This window comes from Antedon bifida, chromosome 8 (genome assembly GCF_963402885.1).
Source record: "Antedon bifida chromosome 8, ecAntBifi1.1, whole genome shotgun sequence".
NCBI lineage: Eukaryota > Metazoa > Echinodermata > Crinoidea > Comatulida > Antedonidae > Antedon > Antedon bifida.
Window position 1 is genome coordinate 9391643 of NC_136233.1, and position 26325 is coordinate 9417967.

The 26325-nt window shown below is 33.4% G+C and overlaps 1 protein-coding gene across 1 annotated transcript; it reads right to left on the reverse strand.

Moving 5' to 3' along the window:
- Nucleotides 1-1964: 1964 nt before the first annotated feature.
- On the reverse strand, nt 1965-25495 carry LOC144849796 (protein fantom-like). Its single transcript, XM_078706854.1, has 32 exons — nt 25411-25495; nt 24113-24198; nt 23841-23985; nt 23227-23386; nt 22626-22706; nt 22301-22365; nt 21348-21437; nt 21073-21145; nt 20533-20603; nt 18627-18732; nt 17574-17720; nt 17025-17098; nt 15976-16115; nt 15317-15474; nt 14827-14893; nt 14388-14608; nt 13890-13961; nt 12359-12439; nt 12152-12267; nt 11395-11689; nt 10943-11108; nt 10603-10757; nt 9984-10109; nt 9389-9487; nt 8809-9057; nt 8036-8146; nt 7309-7545; nt 6329-6580; nt 5694-5886; nt 5435-5519; nt 3582-3715; nt 1965-3113 (listed from the first exon to the last, which is right to left on the reverse strand). Exons 2-32 carry the CDS (start codon nt 24180-24182, stop codon nt 2995-2997), a joined length of 4158 nt encoding a protein of 1385 aa, XP_078562980.1. The 5' UTR covers nt 24183-24198; nt 25411-25495; the 3' UTR covers nt 1965-2994.
- Between the last annotated feature and the right edge of the window lie 830 nt (nt 25496-26325).

Here is a 26325-nt window from a genome sequence, read left to right on the forward strand (position 1 = left end):
TCTTTCATATATCTTCAATTTTTTTTAAATAATAATAAAAAAAAAAAAAAGTTTTTAATGCTGCCAAATCCAAAGAGCAATGATTAATGTTGTAAATTATTTTGTAATTTTTATAAATTATATTCAGTTTTAATTATTACATTATAATTTACATTATATCATTCATTGCACTTTGTATTTGAAGGTCCCAAGCCCTTACAAAAAAAGCAGAGGGGAAACTTTTTGCAGTTGAGTGTACATTAAATGGTGAATTCTATATTCTTGTCAAGAGTATTTCCTTAGCAGTGTAAATTCTCAAATATTTTATATTTATTTCAAGAGCAATTCCACTACAATTCATTTTAATGTGAATCAAATAATTCCTTCCACCAATTCTAATAATATATTGTGATAATAACTCATACTATAGAGGTTATCATCCAGTAACCTTTAGTTACTCCTCTGACAGTTACACATATCGTATGGTACCATGTGGCCTAGAAAAAAAGCCCCAGACAAAGTTAACGGTAATTTTGTCTCAATTTTTGAAAAAGGCTAACTTAATATCAAACTACTTGGAATATTGTTGGCCAATTAGAAGTCAGGGTGGGTTTTTTAACTAGTTAATTAATAACTAATACAGCACACATATTGTAGTCGAATTTACCGTTTTTTAAAAAACAAAATTCATGTACTATAGTACAAGGATTTTGTTTCGAAAATTGGATAAAACAATGTCGACTTTCTCAACTTTTAACATAAAATTAAAGTCTTATTATTCTATTATTTAATATTTTTATTCATTTAATACATCGATCATGTGATAAACCCCTAAAATTGACAGTTTTTAGTATGCCGGTATTCAAAACAACCTCCTAGATTCTTGGGCCCCATTGGCCAATTGTCCCGTTTCCTCATTATCTAATGACCCAGTCCAATTCAGTTTTAATGACCCCACATGGCTCTGTCCATTTCTTGTCCATTTCTTTTTGCGTTCTTTACCTTTCCGAATGAGAAGATTGAGCTGTACCCTTTGCGCAGGGATTTTTTTTAAAAATGACCAATTTTCGACCTTTTTATTTTTCGATAAAACTGGTTACTATAGCCCAATTGACATGCACAGAACCCATTATTCGACTCTGCGCATGTTTATTATGCTATAGTAACCATTTATGTCAAAAAATAAAAGGGTCGAAAAATGGCCATTTTTCGAAAATTTCCCTTACTATATATAGTACAGGAATTTTTTCAAAAAATGACCAATTTTCGACCTTTTTATTTTTCGATAAAATTGGTTACTATAGCATGATTGACATGCGCAGAACGCATTATTCGACTCTGCGCATGTTTATTATGCCAGAGTAACCATTTATTTCAAAAAATAAAAGGGTCGAAATTTGGCAATTTTTCGATAATTTCCCTGTACTTAGTACATACATTTGTTCAAAAAATGGCCAAATACGCACTTTTTAAAATACTGTTATTGTGCAATAATATTGCTATATAGATGTACAATGTTATGTAACTAACGTAACAAGATGTGATGACAACAAACGCAACAAGATGTGATGTAACTAACGCAACAAGATGTGATGTAACAAACGTAACAAGATGTGATGTAACAAACGTAACAAGATGTGATGTAACAAACGTAACAAGATGTGATGTAACAAACGTAAAAAGATGTGATGTAACAAATGTAACAAGATGTGATGTAACAAACGTAACAAGATGTGATGTAACAAACGTAACAAGATGTGATGTAACAAACGTAACAAGATGTGATGTAACAAACGTAACAAGATGTGATGTAACAAACGTAACAAGATGTGATGAAAACCAACGTAACAAGATGTGATGTAACAAACGTAACAAGATGTGATGTAACAAACGTAACAAGATGTGATGTAACAAACGTAACTAGATGTGATGTAACAAACGTAACAAGGTTTGATAACCAACGTAACAAGGTTTGATAACTAACGTAACAAACTTAACGTAAACATTCTTTATAGCTTACAACAAAACCATGGCCACAACAATGCCATTAGCCGAAACAAAAACAAAAATAACACCAAATTTGGGACTTTTCACATTTCAATGATTATGCACTAATATTGCTAAATGTGTGATTACATTGCATAATGTTATTGATGTTATGAATTAATTTCCTGTATATCATTGCTCAATTAGTCTCATTGCCTTTCAAATTTATGTATACACATAAAATGTTTATTATTGACCATTTCAATTGGTTATCCTGCATAAGTTGATCATCTGATAAACACAACTTCTACCAACTAAATATAGTACAACATACATCTAATTTCAATATTTACAAACAAAATATATACTAAATATATACAATAAAATTGTTTCTAATGTTGCTTTAAGGTTTGCATGGCAAATAAACACTAGTAAAGTTAGGCTTGCAGAGACAATCTCAACCTTACCTTATTTCCTTTTAGAACCACATGGTGCACAACAAACCTAGCATTACTAGTGAAATGCTTCTACTTAGAATATAAATAAATAAATAAATATAAATTATTTACTGCAGAGGGAACACTGTAAACACTAAACTGAACCCCATTCTTAACATTTGTGTTGTATTTATCATTGGATGAACAGTAGAGATAATAATACCTATTTCCTTATTTTAAACAGTAAGTAAGTTATCAGTCTAAAAATGAAACTGATAACCGTACTTTTTCCTCATCTAGGTGAAAGTACATCAGGACATTACTCTTCATTGCATTTGGCAAAAGCAATACTCATTTAATTTAAATTCTATAAATTACCATTAAAGTGTGTATGTCAGAAAATTAAATTATGATTTAGCCATTCAAAAGCACAGTGTGTATAAATATAAATACTGTAATGCTTTAACATGTAAAATGTTGTTCAATCAAGTTGTACTATTCACGTTTCGTCTGTTTAGAAGTTAAGGTTAATTTGAACTTTGACCCTTGATGTATTTTTTTCTGCAATGTATTCGTGGAAGAGCATTCTTCTTTAACCATCCTCCTCACTTTCATATTGTAACTCTTCGTTTACCGTCCTCAACGCTGAAACACATTCTACTGAAACATTCATTGTACCAATCATAATGGATTCATCACTGGCATCTGCAACTATATATAACAACAACAAAATCACAACAAATTATAATAAATAGGCCTTTGTTAATTAAAAAATATACACAGTATTTAATCAATTAAAAAAAAGTTTGCTCCATTAAAGAGAAAATACATGCATTATCAATTACAGAATGGGAAACCCATGCTTTCTAAACCAAGTCTCATATGAGGGTTAACTAGTGACGGTGTATTGACCATAACAAAACAGGACAGGATTTGAAGCAGGAGCCTGGGATTGATAAGCAAGCATTCAAGCCACAGTGCCACTACTCTACTATATTTCTTTATAACGAAACACATTTAAAGCACCCACAAAGATTTCTTCTTCCTTTCTTTTATTTCAATAAACAATGGATGGGTTTTGTGATTTAGTTATGTACACTACACCAGGATTTGGACCTTTGACCCTGAATTGGTTAAACACCAAGCTACCGTACTACTACAAATGAAATAATGACTTACTATCAATATCAAGATCAATCACATCTCTGCCTTGTTTTAATATCTCTTGCACATCAACGTAAGCATACCCTTGGTCTTCACATTCCAGATCAGGCTTATCCTCTGCTGGTTCACTTACAAGTGTAAAACGAATCCTTAAGAAAGTATAAAATAATGTCAAATAATAAGCTATCTGCATACTGGTTGCGACTAAGCTGGTAGCCAATTATTACAACACCTAATTAGTATCTTTTCATTTGATTGGAGGATTTTGGGTCATGTGATATTTAATACTGTACTCTTAATTATGTCATCAAGCGTGCAATGTTGTTATATGCGAGTACTGTAATTTTGTTTTGCACATTCAGTGAGCAACCACATGCACTATATGCTGTTGCTGACTAATCAATCTACCTCTAGTGTGCGCCGTTTATTTTATTTATTTATTCATTTAGCATCCATTCAACAAGACATTAAAATACATAACAAAGAAAAAAACAAGAAATTTAAATTTAAAAAATGTAAAAAACCAAGTGAATGGACGACCCATAAAACATAAAATCGACATGTCAATTTATTTCCAATGGGTCCATTGCAAGAAGAAAACGGAGATGTGAAAGTGAACAAAGATCATAAGTAAGACATATGGAAGTGTGAAGGGCATAATAAAAAAAAATTGGAACGCTGCATTTTCAAATGGGTTAGGCCTTGGTCTAGCCTCTTGTTAAATGTAGATGTGTTATAAAACAAACGTCAAATGTTTTATAATCGTGCAATGGAACAAATAATTGGTGAAACTTTTTCACTTGGCTTTGCCTGTGAAAATGTTCGTACCATTGCACTCATAAACATTCAGTATTTGTATATTATATGGATGAGCTTAAATCCTGGTTCTGACTTTTAAAACATACAGACTTGTAAAGGTGGCAATCAAATACATTCTACTAAATCATTGTTTTCTTCGAAACACTGCTCTAGGACTACACCGTGATAACGAAACTCAATATCGAGAATCCGTCAATAAACTTGTGGTAAATAGTAAGAAAATGAAAGAAATTATTGTCGATTTTAGTAAATCTGCTCCTGTTAAGATCCCATGATGATGTGACTGAAATTGTATCTAGTTATAAGTATCTTGGTTTGACTATTGATAACAAGCTTAACTGTGGAGAACACTGTAAAGTGCTTGTTGCTAAAGGTCTTACACGACTGTATTTCCTTAGAAGGCGTAATCATTTCCATGTTGATCCAACGATCATGAAGCTTTTTTATTCTTCCGTTGTTGAAAGTGCGATACTTTTTTGTTCTATTGTATGGTTTAGTAGTTTAAGAAAATCAGATGTTGGAAAAGTTCAAGCAATTATTAATAAGGCCTGTCGTATTATTAAGGAAAGTATCTAAATTGATGTAACATGTACAGCAAAAAAGGGCATTATACTAAATGATAAACATCCATTACACCAAGACTATGTATTAAGGTTAAGGTCAGGAAAGCAACTACGTAGCACACTATGTAGAATTAACAGATATCTAAATTCATTCGTCCCTTTTTCCATCCGTGCTTTCAATGACAAATACTGTTGAATCACCTTGTAGTTTATTTTGTATAGTGTATCTTTATTACAACTCTTTACTTGTTTTTAACTTATATATATTTTGTACAGTATGTTATTGTATTTTTATGTGAGCGATTGTGCCTGTCATGAATTTCCGCAAGGACCAAATAAATCTGAATGTTATTAATTCCTGAATCAAACAAATGCCTTATATAATGCATCTGGATGAGGGAATTATGTTAGAATTCTCAAGAAAAAGACTTCAACTGTCTTCATCTGAACTATTATGGGAAAGAGAACAATGTTAGGTGAACTTACTTTCCTTCAGATGGATCCTCCGGGAGCAACATGCTGGCAAGGTAATCTCGCTGAAGTTGGTTGTTCTCATGATCAACATGAAATACTGTAAAAATTAATATCATTACATATTATAGTATTAGTGATGTTCAGTGAATTAAAATATTAAATTTCTCTGTTTCTATAAATTTAAAACAAAGGGAAGAACCATTCCATAGATAAATAAAATATATTTTCATATCACTAGCTTGAGTAAAAACTACAATCAACATTATTTTACCTTTTTTAAAATTGAACTCGATGCGATGATCAGGCTTTGGTTTAGGCAATGCAAATGGCGTCTCAAGCTCCTCGGGTAGACAGCCCAAGAAACGATACTCAACAAATAATCGCTCTATGTTGTCATCTTCTATCACTCGCGTGTCGGCTTCCAGGGTTACATGAGATATCGTAACTGTCACAACATCTTTGTTCTGAAAATTACATTTTTTTTTTCAAGTTTATATTTTGGGTAATTTTCTTCTGTAATAGTACAAAGGTTTTTTACAAAATAGTATGACATCATAAGGTGATGATAATGCAATATACATACAATAATTGAATTATTTGTATAAATACAGGCAAATTTAAGAAATTACCCAATTTTAAACCGAGATTGATAATATGCACATATAGCAATTATTAGTTTAATTGAAATTGTTAAAAGATGGAACGATTTTGACACTTTTCCTTTTCAACAAAAAAGTATAAGCAAAAAAAAATTTAAAAAATCATATAGTGCAGTTGGATTTTTTTATTTTGTTACTTCATATTTTAGGTGATTTATTAAAAATAAAAAAAAATGAAACTTTTTTTTTTTTCAGAGACTATATTTAATAATATTTTCTGTTAATGCATATTTGAAATGAATCTTACCGCTTGTACTGATGCAGGTCTATTCATAGCAGGAGACATGACCAGACTGTCAGTGTCACTGGACATCAGCTCATTTTTGGTTGTCTCCTCATTTACATCATCTTCTAGTTCCTCTTCCTTCTCATCCCTGTAAGGAGCTGGTGTAACAACTTCATTATCGGTGTCATCATCATCATCATCATCATCATCATCATCAAAGTTACTCTCCTCAGGCTTGTCTCCAAAGTTTGTATCGCTTAAGTTATCTTCAAACTGAAAGATAAAGGTGTAGTGTTTTTTTTGTCGAAAAAATGATTTCCCCCGGTGTTATTGGTAAATCTGCCCCTGTTGTTAATCTGGGTAGGCGTTGCACTGCAACCCATGGGTTCGAAGAGGACCTAATAAGAATTTAGTTTTCTGTTAAACTTGAGGAAGATTATAATTACATCTATATTAAAAAGTATCATATTCTAAGTGCCATACATTTCATTTCACATAATCTATTGGTCCATCAGCCCTTGTTGTTAATCTGGGTAGGCGTTGTACTGCTGGCTACCATGGGTCCGTAGAGGGACTAATCCAAATTTCATCAGTATTCTGTTGAGCTTGAGGATGATTATAATTATTTAAATTTTCCAATTTATAATGGGAGTGAATATTCTTTTTTGTTGATCCAATAGATAAGTACAAAATATAAAGTACAGTACTTAGATTGTAACAAAAGCAAAACTTCATAGTAAGTACTGTACTTTTTATTACATACAATAAAAAAAGAACATTTTCTCCAATTATAATTACATTTACATTAAAAAGTGCCATACTTTTTGTTTCACGTAACTCTCATTACCATGTTTTTTGATGTTTTTTTTTATAATTTTAAGAGCCTTGTCTGTGTACAAATTTTAAATATTTTATATATTTGACAATAAATGCTGTGCAAGCAGCGCATTCATTATTAGAATGAATAGCATTTGTGTCAGTGCGCTTTACTTTATACCAACCTGTACACGCATTTCCTTGGCAACTACATCTTCAAGATCCTCCGGTTCTGATGACTCTTCCTTCTTGCTAAGTCGTTCATCCTCGTTAGAGGCTTCTACAATGCCATTGCCCTCATTAGTCATCCTCTTTAGCTCTTCTTCTACTGATGAGGCTGGCACAGCACTACTTTCTCCACTGCTGTCATCAAAATTCTCACCTGGTTGTAAAGTGCCTGCGGTTTCAGGCTCAGGCTGAAACTATTGTAAGAGTATTAAAATGTAAAAGTAAACTAAATTTCTTGATAACAAAATTATCAAGCATGCAATATAAGTGTACAATTATAACATAAAATAGATAAATAATTGTATTAGGTGTGATATTACAAAATAACAGCATTATTCATTATAAAGTATGACATATTCTGTATTAGACATTTTCTCTAAATCCAATTCTCCCTATATAACCTCCTACTTCAGGCTGCCATAGCCATTTGTGACCAATTTTAATTTTAAACCAAGGAAGAAAAAAAAAACATAAAGTATCGAAATGTAATTATGTGTAGATCATAGCAAGATAATTGATTGTGTACCTTCCAAATTAAAAAACAAAAATTCAGTAGAAAGATTGTTTTCAGTTTGTTTCTTTTCCGCAACTTTAACAACATGAGATGATAAATGCAGATGAGTGTAATTTATGAGTTGCGAATGAACAAATATGAACTAAAAGTGAATGTAATGCAGTACAAACCTGGGCCTGGTATTGAGGAGGAGTGACTTCACTATGTGGCTCCAATTCTTGCTCAGAATCTTCGGGTGAGTTGATTGTTAGTGTGGGTGGTGGGAGTTGTGCACTTGGGTTCTAGGCATGCAAATGAGTTTACAAGTTTAAATACAGACATGCATTTTATTTTTAAGAACTTTTCTATATACCAAAGTCTTCAGAAATACTCAAATCTTATCACTATTTATTTACTATTATGAAGACCTTTTGAGTGTCTACTACACTACAAACAGGTTTCAATTATTGGCTATGTATTGTTATATGTACTTCAGTTTTATAAACTTTTTTCTTTACTGTTGAACTAATTAGTTTAAAATTTTAATTGCAGTGCTAAATAAAATATTCAACTATAATACTTTTGCAATAACAATGTAACATAAGCAATGGTAACCCAAGAGTATTAAGTGAAAGTTGATTCAAGACAGTGCTCAAGCAAAGACTCTTACTGTGATCGAGCATGACAAAGACCCCATTTACACTTTAAATTTGGGCCGACCCAGTGTAAGTCCGGCCCTGGACCGGACGCAGACCTGGAATTCCTCTCGAGGGGTGTCTAGGAGCAGCCTTTATGTTTGGACCAGCTTATGTAGTAAACCGAATGGCTTGAGAAAATGGAAAGCAAGTGTTAACACACTGGTTCGCATCCAAACAATTAAATCTGGACCCAATTGTAAGTGTAAATGGGGTCTTATGTATGTTTACGTAAGTTATTTTAATTTGAATTCTATTGAAAAACTTACAGTATGCATAGCTACAGATTCATAAACCTCTGATTCTTGGATTCTAGACTCTAATCCAGACTGCACTGGAGTTGAGGAAGCAGCAGGGCCAGGTCTTAAAGGAACAGCCTTGATGGGAGTTACATCAATGGTGTCTGGACCAGAGGCTAACACTGTGTTAGACATGGCCTGAGGAGATGGGACAGGCTTAGGGATTGGTGGTTTGCGAGCTGTATGAACTACTGCTGGCTGTGGTGGCCGTGGCTGAAGCTATAAAGAAATTGTTTAATATTAATAATATTGTTGTTACTTTTGTACATTTGTAAATCATTATGGAAAGAACAATCATATTTACTATCGATTGATGCCAGATGTAAATTGTTGTGTCGCTGGGTTCAATGATAGTATATTTATAATTAGTAACTTTTCATTCATTTTAAGTAATTTTTTGCTGTTAATTTTCTTACTTCTTCATAAAAAACGAAGTTTTTAAATAAAAATGAATATTAATTTATTAATTAGTGTTCTTTGAAGATCTGATAGCTAAAGAATAAGTATTAAACAAATTGAAAGTAAATACAAACAATATTATGATGCTTACTGTAGTTTTGTCTTTCTTCTCTGTCATAGCAAGTGGCGCTATATAAGAGTATTGCCATTGTAGAAGTACATCTATTGTTCCATTAGTTTTATTTGATTTCTTAAAATTATAAAAAAATTATTATATTATAAAAACATTACAAATATATACTTGTTTTTTGCGCATGTGTTAAAACATAGCGCAAATATTTAGAGCCCCTTTGTGGAACAATATCGTATAGTTCAACTAAAATTGTATATTGTATTAAATCTATGAGTCACTGAATATCGGAGACAGGTAAGAAGACTAACCAAGATGGTTTTCCACAAAAGTTTTTGCTTTAACTAATATTATATTAACTGGTAATGTTTGCACTGTCATATATTATATTACCATTAAATATCTAAAAGAACCAGTACTTTCTTGTGCAGGCCCACAATAATTTATTTAGTATCAAAGATACTAAATGCAGAAGTTTGACATTTTTACAGAAACAAATATGAACCAAAAGACATTAGCCAAGTAGAGCTTATTTTTTATTTTGTTTATCACCACACTGTGAGCACAATAAAAGACAGTTTTAGCCATCCCAGGCTGACTATGTTATGTTGAGTACCTGCTTCAGCTCAAATGTTCCTTTGATTGCTTTATTATGTGCTAGACTAATAAGAGGTATTTTAGCCAGGCCTAGGTAAGCTGTCTCCTCAGGATCAGTGTCATCGAACATGTACACTTGTAGACTCTGAATTAACAAAATGTAAATAAAGGATCACAGTGTCATACAAGTATATTAAGGTGTGTCAATATGGTGTCTATGCAACTCAGTTCAGATGTTGGCCTATAATTAAGTATCTGTGACTAGTGGTTTCCAAGATATAGTGTATTTATAGAGTTATTAAAAATGGTCGCCATTTTTAGGGGTTAGGTATCCAAAAACGTGGTCCAATGGTCCAAAGAACCTATTTCACATAAAAAACCTAGTCTATTCCGTGGACTATATTATGGGTGGAGTTCCTGATATTACAATGTTAATAAATGGAGGGGAAGGAGGATTTTGTAAATAGGTAAATTGATTTTATAAAATAAGTTTAAAGATGATTTATATACTGTAATACATTTTTAAAAAGTACATTGAACACAAAAAACACAATTTATAACATATATTTGGGGTAAAGTTGATTGTGGATTATGCCTCATTTTTTAAGTTAAGAAATAAAAGATAATTGATATCGTACCTCTGTCTTTAAATACCTATCTAAGTCAGCATTCATTGGCACTGGGTATACCTTAGTGTCATTGAACTCTGGAGTATTACTGGATTGAATAATGGTTGAATCATGATCTCCAAAGTCAAAGAACCGATATACAGTGTATGGGCTTGGTTGGACACCTGTGCAAATAGTTGACAAAACACAAAATACCATTTTATTATAACATGGATTTTTTCACAGTCTAATCTAAAAAAAATCTTTCTATGCAGTGAGTTGCTAAAATTAACACATGCATTGTTTTTAAAGGGTGTTCTCAAAGAAAAAACAGTCAGTAATGAAATCATAAAACTTTAATATTTTCTACCTGATCTTCTTGCTTTCACTCCATTGCAGCGAATGATTCTTATGCACAGCTCATTAATGTTCTGATCCCCAGGTCTGCTGGTTACAGCCCCCTCATCTAGGGACTGAATAGCTTGTTGTGTTGATCTCTGATTGGATGTCATATAGCCAAGTGCCTTGACTCTTTCCTATAGTGTTAAAAAGATATATATACTTTATGTATATTTGTTGAACTAATACTTTGTTGCAAGCCCCTTATTTTAGCTCAAAAGAATGATGGACACCAGATATTATACTAGCATATGAGAGCCTTAGGTTTGAGATTTCTCTCTTGGTGTGCTGTACTGTGTATGTTCTAGGTTTGTAGAGTACCTATTTCTAATTTTCTCAGTTTCCAGTTAAACTGAGGACAATAAATAATATATTTTTTTTAAATTGTGTAACGAAAAAAGTTAACTAGAAAATTGAACGTACTCTAAACAGTCTCAATGCTTGGTCCATTGGAACACGTAGCCTAACCCAATATTCGACTGTCCCAAACTGCACAGAAGCTCGTCCAGACTCTGCACCAATAAGATGCCCAACCCCATGTATCCGGTTTTGATTTCCATCAAGGAGTTCTCTGAAATGCAGCTGGCATGCAGCAATGGTACGGAACTCTGTGCCAATCGCCTGGTGGACTTCCATAGTTGTTGATTCCTTCATAATGTGGTGCAAGAGGAAGTCATCTACAGTTACCACATATTGTGAAGTGAAATCAAACACAGGTCTGAAATAAAACAGAAACTTAAATTATAATTATATCAGCCACCTGAAACAAAAAACAAACTAAAATGTTAGAAGTCGAGTCGATTAGCTGAGCAATTAAAGACTGTAAACCACAGCCATAATATCGACACCATCGTTCTTGTGATAAGAACAAGTCTCAGATAAGGACTTAAAACAAGATGCCCAGTAGTACACATCTGGCTTTGGAAAAGTATGAAGTTACTTTGGTGTTCTGTCCCTACCAACCAGTTCAATCACCTTGTTATTGAAAAAACCAGGGTGGCCCTATGTTACAAATGGGATGAAATGGAACTAATATATTCTTAATTTTCTGTTCTGTGCTATAGCCTAGGTCTTGGTCTTTATGTTAGATTGTGTGAGTATTATCCCCCGCCATTTTGAGGTATAAACACTATGCCAGGAGTCTTGGCCTAGATACAGAAAATAAAATTCATTGCATCACCTTGAACCCTTGACTACAGGTGTTGACTGGAGTTCATATTCAAAGAATTCATAAGTTACAAATGTTGCTGGGTCCGAATCATCAAGCACTCTTAAACCTTCTTGACTGAATTCAATCTACAAATGATGGAAATTTGAATAAAATTTACCAAAATTAAATTAAGAATCTGTCATTTTTCAAAAATTATAAAAGAAACGTTAATATTACCTTTTGTATATGAATTTCCATCAAGTTTTGACCTCTTTCTAGTTTAACTGATTCATCTACTTCTTCCATTTCATCCTCCATCTGCAATAATATAATAACTCTATGATATGAAAATGTGACCTGTAATGTCCTTTTTAGGAAAAATTAATGAAATAAGGCTACTTTGAAGACCTACAATTAATAAAAATAACATTTTTACAGACATATTTCAAACGCTATTTGAACGTTGCTAAAACCCTTTTGAATAAATTAAACATTTCTGAGTTCTGATTGGTAGCACAGTTTTCACATCACAAGTATTTCAAACAATAGGAGCACTCATAAAACAAACGAGGGTCAATACATGGACAAACACAACATGACATCATGCTCAATATCTTCAGCATTGCACTTGAGGTTCATGACATCATGCTCAATATCTTCAGCATTGTACTTGAGGTTCATGACATCATGCTCAATATCTTCAGCATTGCACTTGAGGTTCATGACATCATGCTCAATATCTTCAGCATTGCACTTGAGGTTCATGACATCATGCTCAATATCTTCAGCATTGCACTTGAGGTTCATGACATCATGCTCAATATCTTCAGCATTGCACTTGAGGTTCATTACATCATGCTCAATATCTTCAGCATTGCACTTGAGATTCACGACATCATGCTCAATATCTTCAGCATTGCACTTGAGGTTCATGACATCATGCTCAATATCTTCAGCATTGCACTTGAGGTTCATGACATCATGCTCAATATCTTCAGCATTGCACTTGAGGTTCATGACATCATGCTCAATATCTTCAGCATTGCACTTGAGGTTCATGACATCATGCTCAATATCTTCAGCATTGCACTTGAGGTTCATGACATCATGCTCAATATCTTCAGCATTGCACTTGAGGTTCATGACATCATGCTCAATATCTTTAGCATTGCACTTGAGGTTCATGACATCATGCTCAGTATCTTCAGCATTGCACTTGAGGTTCATGACATCCTGCTTAATATCTTTAGCATTGCACTTGAGGTTCATGACATCATGCTCAATATCTTCAGCATTGCACTTGAGGTTCATGACATCATGCTCAATACATTGGGGAAACAGGTCGGCAATTTGGACTAAAAGAACACCAAAAAGACACTGAAAAGGTCTCCGATCGTAAATACACCCGGGCAACTAGAAAGGAATCAATATCCGAAATCCACAAATCCGCCATCACAGACAATGCAGCTCAAGAAAACCACATCATCGATTGGGAGGGGGGGCCAAAATTATTGATAGAGACTCTAACCCATTCAAGCGTAGAATCAGAGAGGCAATCCAAATCAGAAAGAGGGGGCTAACGCAATCAACCGCGACGAAGGGGCTGTATTTCTCGATCACGTATACACATCATTGCTACGAAAAAGTATGACGTCACCTAGAAACAATAACAGATTTCCAGGAAGTAGCAGTGGACCGGATCACTTGTGATCAAGCCATCTTCAGCATTGCACTTGAGGTTTACACAATTTTACAAATACATACTCACCTCCATTTCAGTATCTGCTATTTTATATTGTTTAGTACCATATGCAATGTCTTTTAGTTGACGTTCCAATTTCTAGATTAATATAAATAAAATGATTTATTTTATTTCTGCAGTCATGTTATCTATGTGCAATAAAGTTAAGTACTGTGCTCAACCTATCTTTAATTCTAAACTGAAAGAACTGCTCACATCTACTCAGTTTGTAACTTCAACTCAATGAGATTATCCATTAGCTCTAACAATATTCCACAAGTTTGTGTCACACATTTTTTACTCTTCCAATATGAGTAAGGTACTCAACCTATTATTTTTTCATTCTAAATTTCCAGTCAATGAGTAGTCGCCTATGGTTATCCTAGCTGTGAGTGTTCCTCAAGTTTAGTGTCATTATCAGTTTGTGTGTCTACACTCAACTCTGTATGTACAATATATAAAATCACCCATTCTTACTTTTATTCTAAACTGATCGTTCTACACATTAAGTCAGTAGTCATTTACCTTTATCCTAGCAGCCCTAATATCCAGTAACTGCGAGTATTCCTCAAGTTTAGTGTCATACTCAGTTTTGTACTCTTCCAATCTATGAGTAGAATTCTCTACTTCTGCCTGATAGTCTCTATTTATTTTGTGTTGCAGTATCAGCATGTTTCTAGTCTTCTCTAGCTCGTTGACTGTGTCAGCGTGCTCTGCCTGCAGAGTCACCACTTGTAGCTTTAAATCTTGAATGAAATTGATTAATTACTAATAAAAGTTGGAAATTTAAATTTGATACATACGACACTATATTAAAGAACTTGACTATGAACCTAGATATATGTCATAATGTTGAGATATACAGTGAATCGGATTCTTCATTATAATCATGTTTTTTTTAAGCAAACAAACAAATCAAATGTCTCCTAGTTGTATTTTATAGGTCCTAGTTAAGTATACCTACCTCTGTTCACTTCCTCATCAACTCTCTCAAGGAAGTCTAAGTCATGGCTGCCTTGTTCTTTCCTTCTCTAATAAATAAAAACAAAAATCAATTAGTGAAGACTAATCATCCTGGACAGTGCCTATAGGCTAACTTAACGTCCCACATAGAATTGTATCTATTCTGAGCGGAAACTGCCTGTCCACGTTGTGTGTCATAAATAATACTGAAATAATACAAAAAAGTAGTCCAGAATTGGGACTCTGGTCCGGATTGGTGATGGAGTGGTCTTTGACCATATATCAAACTGTATTTTCATTTTGGTAAAGATCTTGCAATAACTTTTTGAGTAATCAGACATACACACGCGATTGATTACATATAATAAATACCAAAATAAAGTTCCTTGTTAAACAATTGTTGGTCAGACTATTGCTCTTTTTTTAAGCCACCAATAACAAATTTATCATTATTTTGAATATTTAACAGTTTTGAGAATATATATTTTCACCTTGACGAGTACAAGAGCTTCTTCAATCTCTGCGAAGTCCACTGCGCTTTCCTTGTTAAAGAAACGCATCTTGTCCTGCAGTTCATCCAACTGCTGTTTTACTTGGAAATGTACAATTTGCAGCTGACGGAAATCGGTTTGAAGTTTCTCATGTGATTCTAAATACAGACAGAAAATATTATAAAATATAAACAAACTAACACGCTTGCACGTAGTAATACTACTTGTAGTTCATTCTTATTATAGCGCTTATAAGCAAGCTCTCAATGCGCTGCACATTATTACCCCAGTAATTTTAAGGGACACCTTTGGAACACAACAAATTGTCGTCTGAATAGTGGTTGGCTGTAGAGTTTAAATATATATCACCTTTTGTTATTTCACAGGAAAATGTCCCCTTAATAGAGGTGACCCAAAGGATTTACTATGTTTATATGTATTGTATCTCTTTTGGATGAATTTTAATTGTAAATATTGTATTTTCCTATATTGTAATTTTTAAAAATTAGATAAAGAGGGCCTATGGATATCAGCTCGCATGCGAGGGAACAGGAAGGATCACCCTTTTTAATATTGATGATAAACATTTAAAATGGGATATACTGTACTGGTCAATACATTCAATACACATACTAATATTTACAATTTGAGTTACTCACCTCTCTCTTCTGTAAGTTTATCTAGGATTGTATTCTTATCATTCAAGTCACCCTTAAGGGTAGCCTCAAGTTGAGCTATTTGTACTTTAAGCTGCTTCTCATTGGCACGATATTGACGTTCTCTCTCAGCATCAAAAGCACTGCAGAAATATATACATATATATATATATATATACATAATTTTAGGAAAGAGTGAAATATTATGTTGAACAAACCAACATTTTAACAGAACAGTTTCAATACTCTTTTTGTGGGTATCATTGTGATCTTCCATAAAGCTCTGTCTACACTATAAAAAATGTGATGTGCCCATACAGTATATGGACATGATGGTGTCATCACTACCATATTTGGGCATCACTACCATATTTGGGCACATCACATTTTTTTGGTCAAACTAGTTCGATAGTGTAGACAAAGCTTAAGAAAACCAATCAAAAAGTTGCATTTAAATAAAAATAGTATGAGCATTCATAGTGCTTCCATTTCTAGGCTGTGTCCATACTGCATATCTACGAAACGAAGATTAAAAATTAAAAGTTTTGTTTTAGGAATTATTGAACATGCACATGCAAAAAACTTAACATTAAAAAGTAGAAAAGAAAAACAAAATTATAATTTATCATAATACAGTATGATTTATTAAAATAGGTTTTTTAAATTGTTAACTTTGACCTCGGTTGTATCATAAAGTGGTTGAGAGTGTCAATTACCCTACAATGAGTTGCAGTTTACTCAAAATACGGTAGTACATCCTGGATGAAATCATTAGGTAGATGAATTCGTGGAATAAGTGCCGTGGAGATGTATGTGTAAAACATCTAGTCCACTGTGCTTTGAGATGGTTACCATATAATGCAAAATATAATACAAATCTATTCCATAAACATATGGACAGCATGGAATAACTCTTTCACATCACCTAGCAAAACTCCAGAGACACTCTATTCGTATAAGCCGTGCATTCAACACAAGACAAGCGTTTATCTATATCAATTGTAACTTTAAAGTCTAAAGAATATATATTTTTGTTAAATAATTTCACAAACCTATTTAACAGTTTTTCATTTGCCTCTCTTAAGATTTCTTTCTCACTTTCTATATCTGAAATTCTTTCATGAAGCTATAGGAAATAAATAATGAAGAAAAGAATGATTAAAAACTAAATAACTTTGTAATAAAATTGAGGTAGAAAGTACAAAAATAAGTGATTAGATGGCTGGCTATTATGCTTAATTCTGAGATATGCTGAAAGAGTGTACCTGTCTCCTATATTCCATGATACTTTTTTTTATTTTATTTTATTTTCAGGCACAAAAATACATCGGTGCAGCACCCTGAGGATTGCCATGAGTGCAAAGCACTATCGAGATGGCTCTCCATATACTGCACTTGAACATATAAGTAAGATACATAGATAGTGAATAATTAACACACCTATACGATATCTTTCCATAGTAGCCTTTTTTCGCTAGATTTTTACAAAACAATCCACAAAACACAATAAACTTTTTGTTTTTTCACTTTTCAAAAGAAGTGGAGCTAGCTCTACCAACCTCTATATCTGCATAAGAATTATATTTTCCTAATGCACATACCTCTGCTATGATTCTCTGTGTCCCACTTCCTTGTTTGAGTTGGTTTTGTAACGTAAGTACCTTATTTTGTTCAATTTGTACCAGTTTATTCTGCTCTTCAATTTCCAACACCATAGCATCATGACTCTTTTTAACAGTTTTCAAGTTCTGCAATTAGAGATGCAAACTACATAATTGGTTTCTTCTACTAACAAATAGCAGTGGCAGATCCAGGATTTGAAATATGGAAAAAAAGATAATCTAATGTCCTATGTTTTGCATTGTAAATTAAAAAAATTAGGGATTCTTTGGCTGGATTAGTTAACTCCTCCACCACTACACAAATCATATACCCAGCCCATTACAATATAAGGTATATTTAAGTACTGAAAAGACTCATTGTGTATACCATTGTCATGGACTGTACCATTGATCACTCCTTGGTTAATAAATTACGCATCTTTAGAATGATCTTTTATTTTTAGATGCTGGTCGAACATTATTTAAATTGAAAAAAAAAAGAAAATTTTGGACAGCAGATTTACTATTGATAGTCGTCAGGTGTTTGTAAACTGGGCATAATTAAGGGGTATACCCTCCCTCACCACTGTGTGGTAAAACGTGGTTTCCATTAGCGACGCAACGTAATGCAACTTACACAACGTAGGAAAATGCCCTTCGAGTAATTGTGTTTGCCCCCACCTGTGTGAAATCAAACCTTCCTATTGTAATAGGAACGTTAATTCCCGAAGACTTGACCTGGTTCACCCAGCGTACTTGGCTACGCACTGTACTGACTCGACCTGGTTCACCCAGCGTACTTGGCTACGCACTGTACTGTGTTTTCCAGTGTTCTTGCGTCTTGCGTTGTTGCTTGAAATCAAACTGGCCATAGTGATGATTGCAGCACTGTTGCGTCATTAGTTCCCACTTGAGATTAGGCAAAACAGCACTTTGCATTGATACGTCGCTGCATTGTGTTCTAGTGGGAACCTAGCTTAAGCGATCAAAGTTGGTTGCAAAGATTGGAAATAGGCTATTTAATGAAATGAGAAAAGAACAGCAAAAGTTTACCTCTTGTAGACTGGCAAACTGTGTTTGTAGTGCTGTTAATTTGCTAGATTTATCTTTTAGCTCACGCTGTAGACGAATCAATTCTACATTCTCTTGAATATTTGACCTGAAAAAAATAAAGGATATTATTTAGTATTGAAATATGAAATATTTCAACTGAAATTAGATACTTATTATTCTACAGTAAATGTAGTATTATCTTCTTCTTCTTTTTCATCTATTTTTCGAATTAATTATTAATTATTTATGTATTATGAATACAAATGTTCATCTGGTTTTTAGATACAAATAAATTGACGATTTAAAAAAAAAAATAAGTATTGTCAATTTATTTATGTATATTAGGTATGACTTTCTGCTATCAATTTAAAGAACTGGTAATACAGAATTTTTAAATGAGTTGAGTTTTATTTTGTATACCAACAAATATAAAATTATACAATATTTTAAGTCTATTGCAAGACTGTTTAATAAATAATATAGTAATGATAATATTCTATCATTTATAGGAAAATTCAATTTAATTAGTAGAAGGAAAAAGTATACAATATAATTTAGTATTTTTTGTACCTTTTAACATTTGGTTGTAAAGGCTCATATGGTCTCATACAGATGTTTAATTTCAGCAAATTATTATATTAATTTATTTGTATGTATAGTACACAAACAATACAATACAGACTGACAATACAAAAACAAACTATACAACACAAACAGATAAACGCAAAACATATGATTAGGTTAAAACAGTAATCTGCCTGTAACATGCTTCAAACATTCATAATAATTGGCAATGGTAGTCAACATTTTAAGGAGATCATTTACTGTATATAGTGCTCAGGGATGGCAGGGAGTGGTTATGAGGGGAAAAGATTTCTTGTGTAGGTGCTGTATTAAAATTAGGATGGTTGGAAGGCTTTAAAAAAATAAGTACTTGGCATCTCAGGCCAACACAATTCTAGAGTGCTTTGTGAGCAAGGAAGGAGCAGGGTATCTGTGGGCGCTACATACCAGGAAAAAATCCCTATACTCTTTTTCAATAAAGTATTGATTTCATTTTTTAGCAAAAGGAGAATTTAAGCAAGAAAATACTGTCAGGTAATTTTTGTACACAAGTCTGTTTCCTCACAATGGCATCATCTCTCTCTACATGTGTTAATATCAATCAAAGAAACAACATCACTAACACATATGAAAAATAATTAGGAATGTTACGACACGCGTGCAATATGAATGTGCTTGTGATGTGGGCTACCTACCTGGCTGTTTGTCTGTTGAAAAGTGAAAGAAGAGTTGCCATATTAAGACAATTATGCATAAAGAATATTTGCAAGTCTAACACAACAAAATACAGATAGTAAACAACATTGATCTAAGCAGTACAGAGCAGAAATTTGTTTCAACTACTACATACATGGAACATGAAATATTGGAGAATAAATTGAAGGAAAACAAATAAACTAGTTTAAAAAAATCACAGAGGTATTGAACTTATTAAGAGAATATGTTTTATTTGTGAAAAAAGACTATTAGAAATTAGTCTGTGACTTGACTGTATTGAGGAAAGGTATGTGTCTCGCATGTAAGGGTGTGTGGCGCAGTGTGTTGGACATTGGACTACTGATCGTGAGATCGCATTTCTAATCCACCTCTGCCGCATTGCTTGTATCCTTAGGCTAGATACTTTACTAGGTGTATAAATGGGTACCCAGTTAGATCAAGACACAATTTTGCGCTGATTACTAGCTGCATAGTGGGAGTATGTTTCATAAACTCATAAACTACAGGATGGGAAGCCAATGCTTTATAAACCAGACTCATAATAGTGATGTTGAATTGCAGGAACAAAATCCTGGCACCAACCAAGAATACATTTCCTAAAACTATGGCTTAACAAACAACTAACCTTTGACCTTGATTCATCATTCGCTTTAATTGTAATATTTCTTCATCATGTTCTAATTCCCTTGTCTGCATCTATAAAAGCAAAATGTTTTAAGATATTGCTTTTAAACATATTCAAATGCAAAATGTTATATAACACACCTGGTTGTATTCTTGCCATTTGATTGGTTAAAATCACATCACATGCCATTCATTATTTTCAATAATGAACAGCACTATTGAATTGATTTTTGTAAAAATGTGTTGGCATATGTAGTGCTTGTCACCAATAACTGTTCTACTCCCATGTTCAAAATTGGAGTGCTGTGTTTATGAATAGCCTAGCTTCCCAGACTAGCCTTGGATGATGATTCAAGATGGATTGATGGAATAAAAGTGTAGAACAGTAGGTGTGTTATAAAATAAATAATGACTGTATTTGTTCAATGGCAATAATATTTCATTTATTGAAAAATTAACTGCTCTATTTAACTCGGCTCCGCCTCATTTAATAAAGAAGTAAATCTTTCAGCGAATGAATTATTCATTATTTGTATTATACCTGATCTTGTAACATTTCTTTGTCATCTTCTAAAATATTTATTTGATCTTGTAATTGACTTATGAAATCTTCTCTGCAAAGTAAAATAAATAATATTTTTATTCCAGGCTAAATTAAGCACAACATAGAAATCTATTTCAAAATGGCAAGCACTGTAAAAGTAAATAGTGTGATTATTATATACCTGAATGGGCTAAGGCAATTTCACCAATTTATTTCAGCTGCACAGAATGCTCAGCATAAGTGAATTTTAAAAAAATAAAGCAAAAACTTACAATCGTTTGTTTTCTTCCCTAGCCTCTTCTAACAGACTGTGTCCATACCGTGGAAGGACATCTTGTCTAAATGCACGGGGCGTTGCTGATCTTTAAAATACAAACAATTTTTAATTATTGAACTAAATAATTTCAAAACCTTAAAAAAATCAATGACATCTTTGCTATTAGTATGATATAAATGGGAGCAAATTAAACCGTTTCAATAAAAAATAGTTCATGTTGAGCCGGTACATATTTTCATTCACAGCTACAAGGGCCAAATTAAATACGCCATAACAAATTCTCTAAGAGCATGCCTTATATTCAATTGGTTGTAGTGTACCACATAACAGGTATATAAGTTTTGGGTCATGTAGACAAATGATTATCGTGCAGAGAGACTAGACTTTAATTCAGTTTAAGTGATTACTTGGTTAAAAAATAATGGTGAGTATAAGACGGCATGGAAAGGAACTGGCAACTCTACCACACAGCTCATTCTACTATGCTCAGAATGAATCACTATAGTTATCCAACTGCATCTTGTTTGTTCAATTATCATTGACAAATAATTATGTTCATAACACTATTTTATGTAGATATTAATATGAACAAGCACGAATGTGCGATACCCAGGGTAGAGCAAAAGAAGCCGTCATAAGACGGGATGTGGCGTCACATACACATCAATAACCTCGCTACCAAATAGTTTATATGGCTATACGGTACCATCTTTGAGACGTCATATGGCTGCATCCGGTTTGAAATTTAAAAATCCGGCTCTATAGCTTTGAGGACATGTCCCTGTAGTATATTCATGCCAAATAAGGGAGGAGTAGTACTTTATAAATCGCACTTTTTACTCAATAGTGTCGGATGGAAGAGGAGAAGATGAGAGAGTCCTAGACTTGGGTACCCTGAGTAAAAATAAAGTAATCAGAGAATTTTGTAACTATTTGAATCAAACATACCTGCGATCATCAATGGGTGGTTTAGAATTCCGCCTGCCTGTGTCTGGTGATGCCTTAGCTCGACCCTGTTATGAGACATTAAAAACAATATGCATTAAAGACTTATTGATTATATGTCAAAGAGCAGGAACAGGAATGTTGAGCATTAATATTAAATGCTTTAATCATAAAAAGAGAGAATCTATTCTGCAAAAATGACCCAAAAAAAAGCATGATTGTGTAAGGTCACCAATGTTTTACAACACATCACTAGTAACAAAAACCATGATTGTCAGCAAACCCCTAATACGTATTGAATAATATAAAATTCTGTTATCCTACTTACTGTGTCAATTCTGGACTGGACATGAGGGTAAGATGTCTGTCGTTTGCTCTGTGTCGCCAACTGCTGCTTTGCTATCATTAACTGAAAATTTGACCCAACAAAAGAATATAAAATTGTAACTTATTTTTTTTATTTATTTAATCTTCTATTTCCTACTGAGTAAAGTAAACCTTAGTTCAACCGAGATTCAGAGAAGAACTTGTTATCATTGATTTTACCAATTGCTGGTTATTCACGGTATGTCAATAAAATGCACGTTTATAAAAAAATCACATATAAAAGGTGTAGTTAAAGTAAAATACTGGATTGTTAGGCAGTGAGCATCTACGCCTAACAATCCAGTATTTCACTTTTTAGGCCTGTTTTCCAAACTGAAACTGGGTTAATGTGAACATACAGTTACTGGGATTTGAACGCTTAGATTGGACATTGCAAACAATGTCATACTGGTTTTTTCAAGGTGCCGGAAACAATGTCAAAAACAGTGTTGAATTAAAATGTTTATTAACCCGCATGTACAATTTCATAGGGTAGTGCTGAGAAGATGCACCTAGTTCTGGCATACATAATATTTACATACATTTTGTAATGAAATACTTACCTTGTTCTTGTAAGCATCGTTCTGTTTTGTCAGTTCTCGTACTTTGGTATGGAGATCATCAAGCATTTCCTCCATCTCAATATCTCGACCTTTCTTCATTGCTCCTTCTGGTGCTTGTTTTTTCTTGTCATTCACAAGACGGAGCAGTTTTGTAGCCATCCTGATTTGATTTTTAAATAGATAAAAGCCTTGTTCACATTGCACTTGAAAAATGGTAAATTGAATTCTTTACCCAAGGCCATGGGTACTTTTGACCTTTGTTCGCACTTGAATTATTACGAGGTTAGTTTTACCATAAAGAACTGCAGGGTTTTAACAAGAATTAACAACAGCATTGGACTTTAACAAGACCATGGACAGGATGGTCGGCAAACTTAATCATTAGTCTTGGTTAATTTAAACCTGAAGGAATTGTAGCTAACGTTCGGATTGGACTCTTGATGGTCAATTTGGACAGCGACTCGTTGATCAAGGCTATATTCTCGCGTAGTATAAAGAGTACAAAATTAAAATTAGGTATTTAGGTGTAAAGCCTTGAGGAATTCAGCACCTAAATCGGACATTGTACAGTACTTAAATTTGCCTGCATATTTTCTCCCCTTTTTTTAATTTACTTTTTAATTTTATCCTCTTGTTTTCTTGCATGTCTTTTGAGAACCAAGTTTTCATCGTGCAGTCGTAAATATTTATCTTCCAGCTCTTCACGAGTTATCTTGGATATGGCACGTCGTTCCTTTGCACGTCTTTGCTCACTATCTCCTGGAAACAATGCAAACAATAAAGATATAAATAAACATACCAAACATTCATCTTTTTTATTTTAAACATCTTTGCTAATTGTTTTTACTGTAGAAAATTAACCAATCAAAAATGTTAAATCTCTTACCAGGTCCTAATGCACCTCCATGTGACGGGCCCGCACCAGGATCTCGAACAGGAACATCATCTGTATCCATGGCTGCCTTATGAATACTGCAAATATTATATTACTGTTTAATATCTATACATACTCTACTACACATATGCTATGCACTATATTATAGGCTTAGTACTAATGAATAATAATTATTGATAATTTCAACTTAACACAAAGTCATTCATAAGCTCCTATCCTTTCATCAACAATTATATTATATTATTACTAAACTGTATTATATTACAGTAGACCTGTCAAGTTTACTTAATATTGTTGATACTGTTAGGGCTGCGCAAATAAAAAAACATAATCTGAGATGTTAAAAAACAATGTGCCTTGGCCCTGGCTATTTGTGAATAGAAAACTGGCGTCAACCGAGTTTTGATCGCCAGTTAAAAATACTTATGGAAAATACACTAATTCAGAATACACTAAGTATCGATTCAATTGACCGGCTGGTTGGCATAGTAGTGGTGTACTGTGGTTATGGACCTAGGGTTGGGAGTTTGATTCTCTGCTTGATGACTGTATAATTTCTTTTTTGCAGGCTGCGTTGTTGTCAGGAATGGAATTAGGCTAGTGAATGTTCGATCGATGGGTAACGAATTAGTTGAGGAAATACATTGACTAAACTACACTTTGGGTACATTGTTTTTTCTCCTTTATAACTTTAACCATAATAGAACATACATTTAAAAAAAATTAGGATACCTGTAGGCTTTTTGCATTATTTTTAAAATTAAGCTATTAAAATGCAAATTTGCAGGTGGCCTGCCAGCTTGGTAATATAAATAATATGTGTCTTTAATTAATGCTATAACTATTAGGCCTATCATCTAGGCATAGGCCTAGTAGTAGGGAGGCTATTAGTTTAGACTAATTATTCGCTACCCTACTACTAGGCCTAGGCTAGTAGTAGGCTAGGCCTAGGCTAGCTAGCTAGCAAGCCTACCAACTAGTACTAGACCTAGGCTACTACTAGTACTACTACTACTAGCTAGGCTATGGGTCTAGGCCTATACTAGCTAGGCTAGGTCCTGGCTGGTAGGCCCTTACTAGGCCTAGGCTAGGCTACTACTACTACTAGAGTCTAGAGGCCTAGCTATTCTCATTTCCTAACCTAGGTAGGCCTAGCCTAGACCACATATAGGCCTAGGCCTAGGGCCAGGCCTACCTAGGTTAGGAAATGAGAATAGGCCTACTATACTAGGCCTCCTAGGCCTAGGCATTACACGGTATTTATGCAACGTAATAAAAAAGTTAATTACAAATGAATAAACCATCTATAAAGATACACAGAATTGCAATAAAATATGAAAAGATAGCAATTTTTTCCAGTGATCCGACGGTTGTTGATAGTTTGTTGTGTGTTGTAATAATCTTAACTACGCATGCGTTTAATTAAAGCGCCACCTCGTGTTACAAGAATTCAAAGCAATAGATGTGTATCGATCTTATCTCTCCAGATCTTGAAATTGCTTTTTTCTGTACTTACGTATACCGTTTTGCATTCCAGAAGAGGGTGTGTAACAATTTAAATTAGAATAAACTAACTTTTTCCTTTAAAAAATCATTTTTCAAAAACATATCTTGCATTTGTTTATTTCATTTTAATTTTTATGCCCCACATAACTAACTACACATCGTCTTAGCTTGGATCTGTTTTGTTATTTGTACTCGCCGAAGCTTCATTACATTAGTCAACCCTACATGTTATGACAAAGGTTCTTCATTATTAAAATCTGCTGGATGATGATTTACCGGTTATATTGATTGTTATTGCAATGCCATTATCTTAAATGATTATTATTATTATCATCATCATTTACACATTAGTAACTAAACACATATTAAACTGGTACTGGTTAGCATTCATAAACTTTAGTTTTACTGGTTAGCATTCATAAACTTTAGTTTCACTGGTTAGCATTCATAAACTTTAGTTTCACTGGTTAGCATTCATAAACTTCAGTTTCACTGGTTAGCATTCATAAACTTTAGTTTCACTGGTTAGCATTCATAAACTTCAGTTTCACTGGTTAGCATTCATAACTTACTTTAGTTTCACTGGTTAGCATTCATAAACTTTAGTTTCACTGGTTAGCATTCATAAACTTCAGTTTCACTGGTTAGCATTCATAAACTTTAGTTTCACTGGTTAGCATTCATAAACTTCAGTTTCA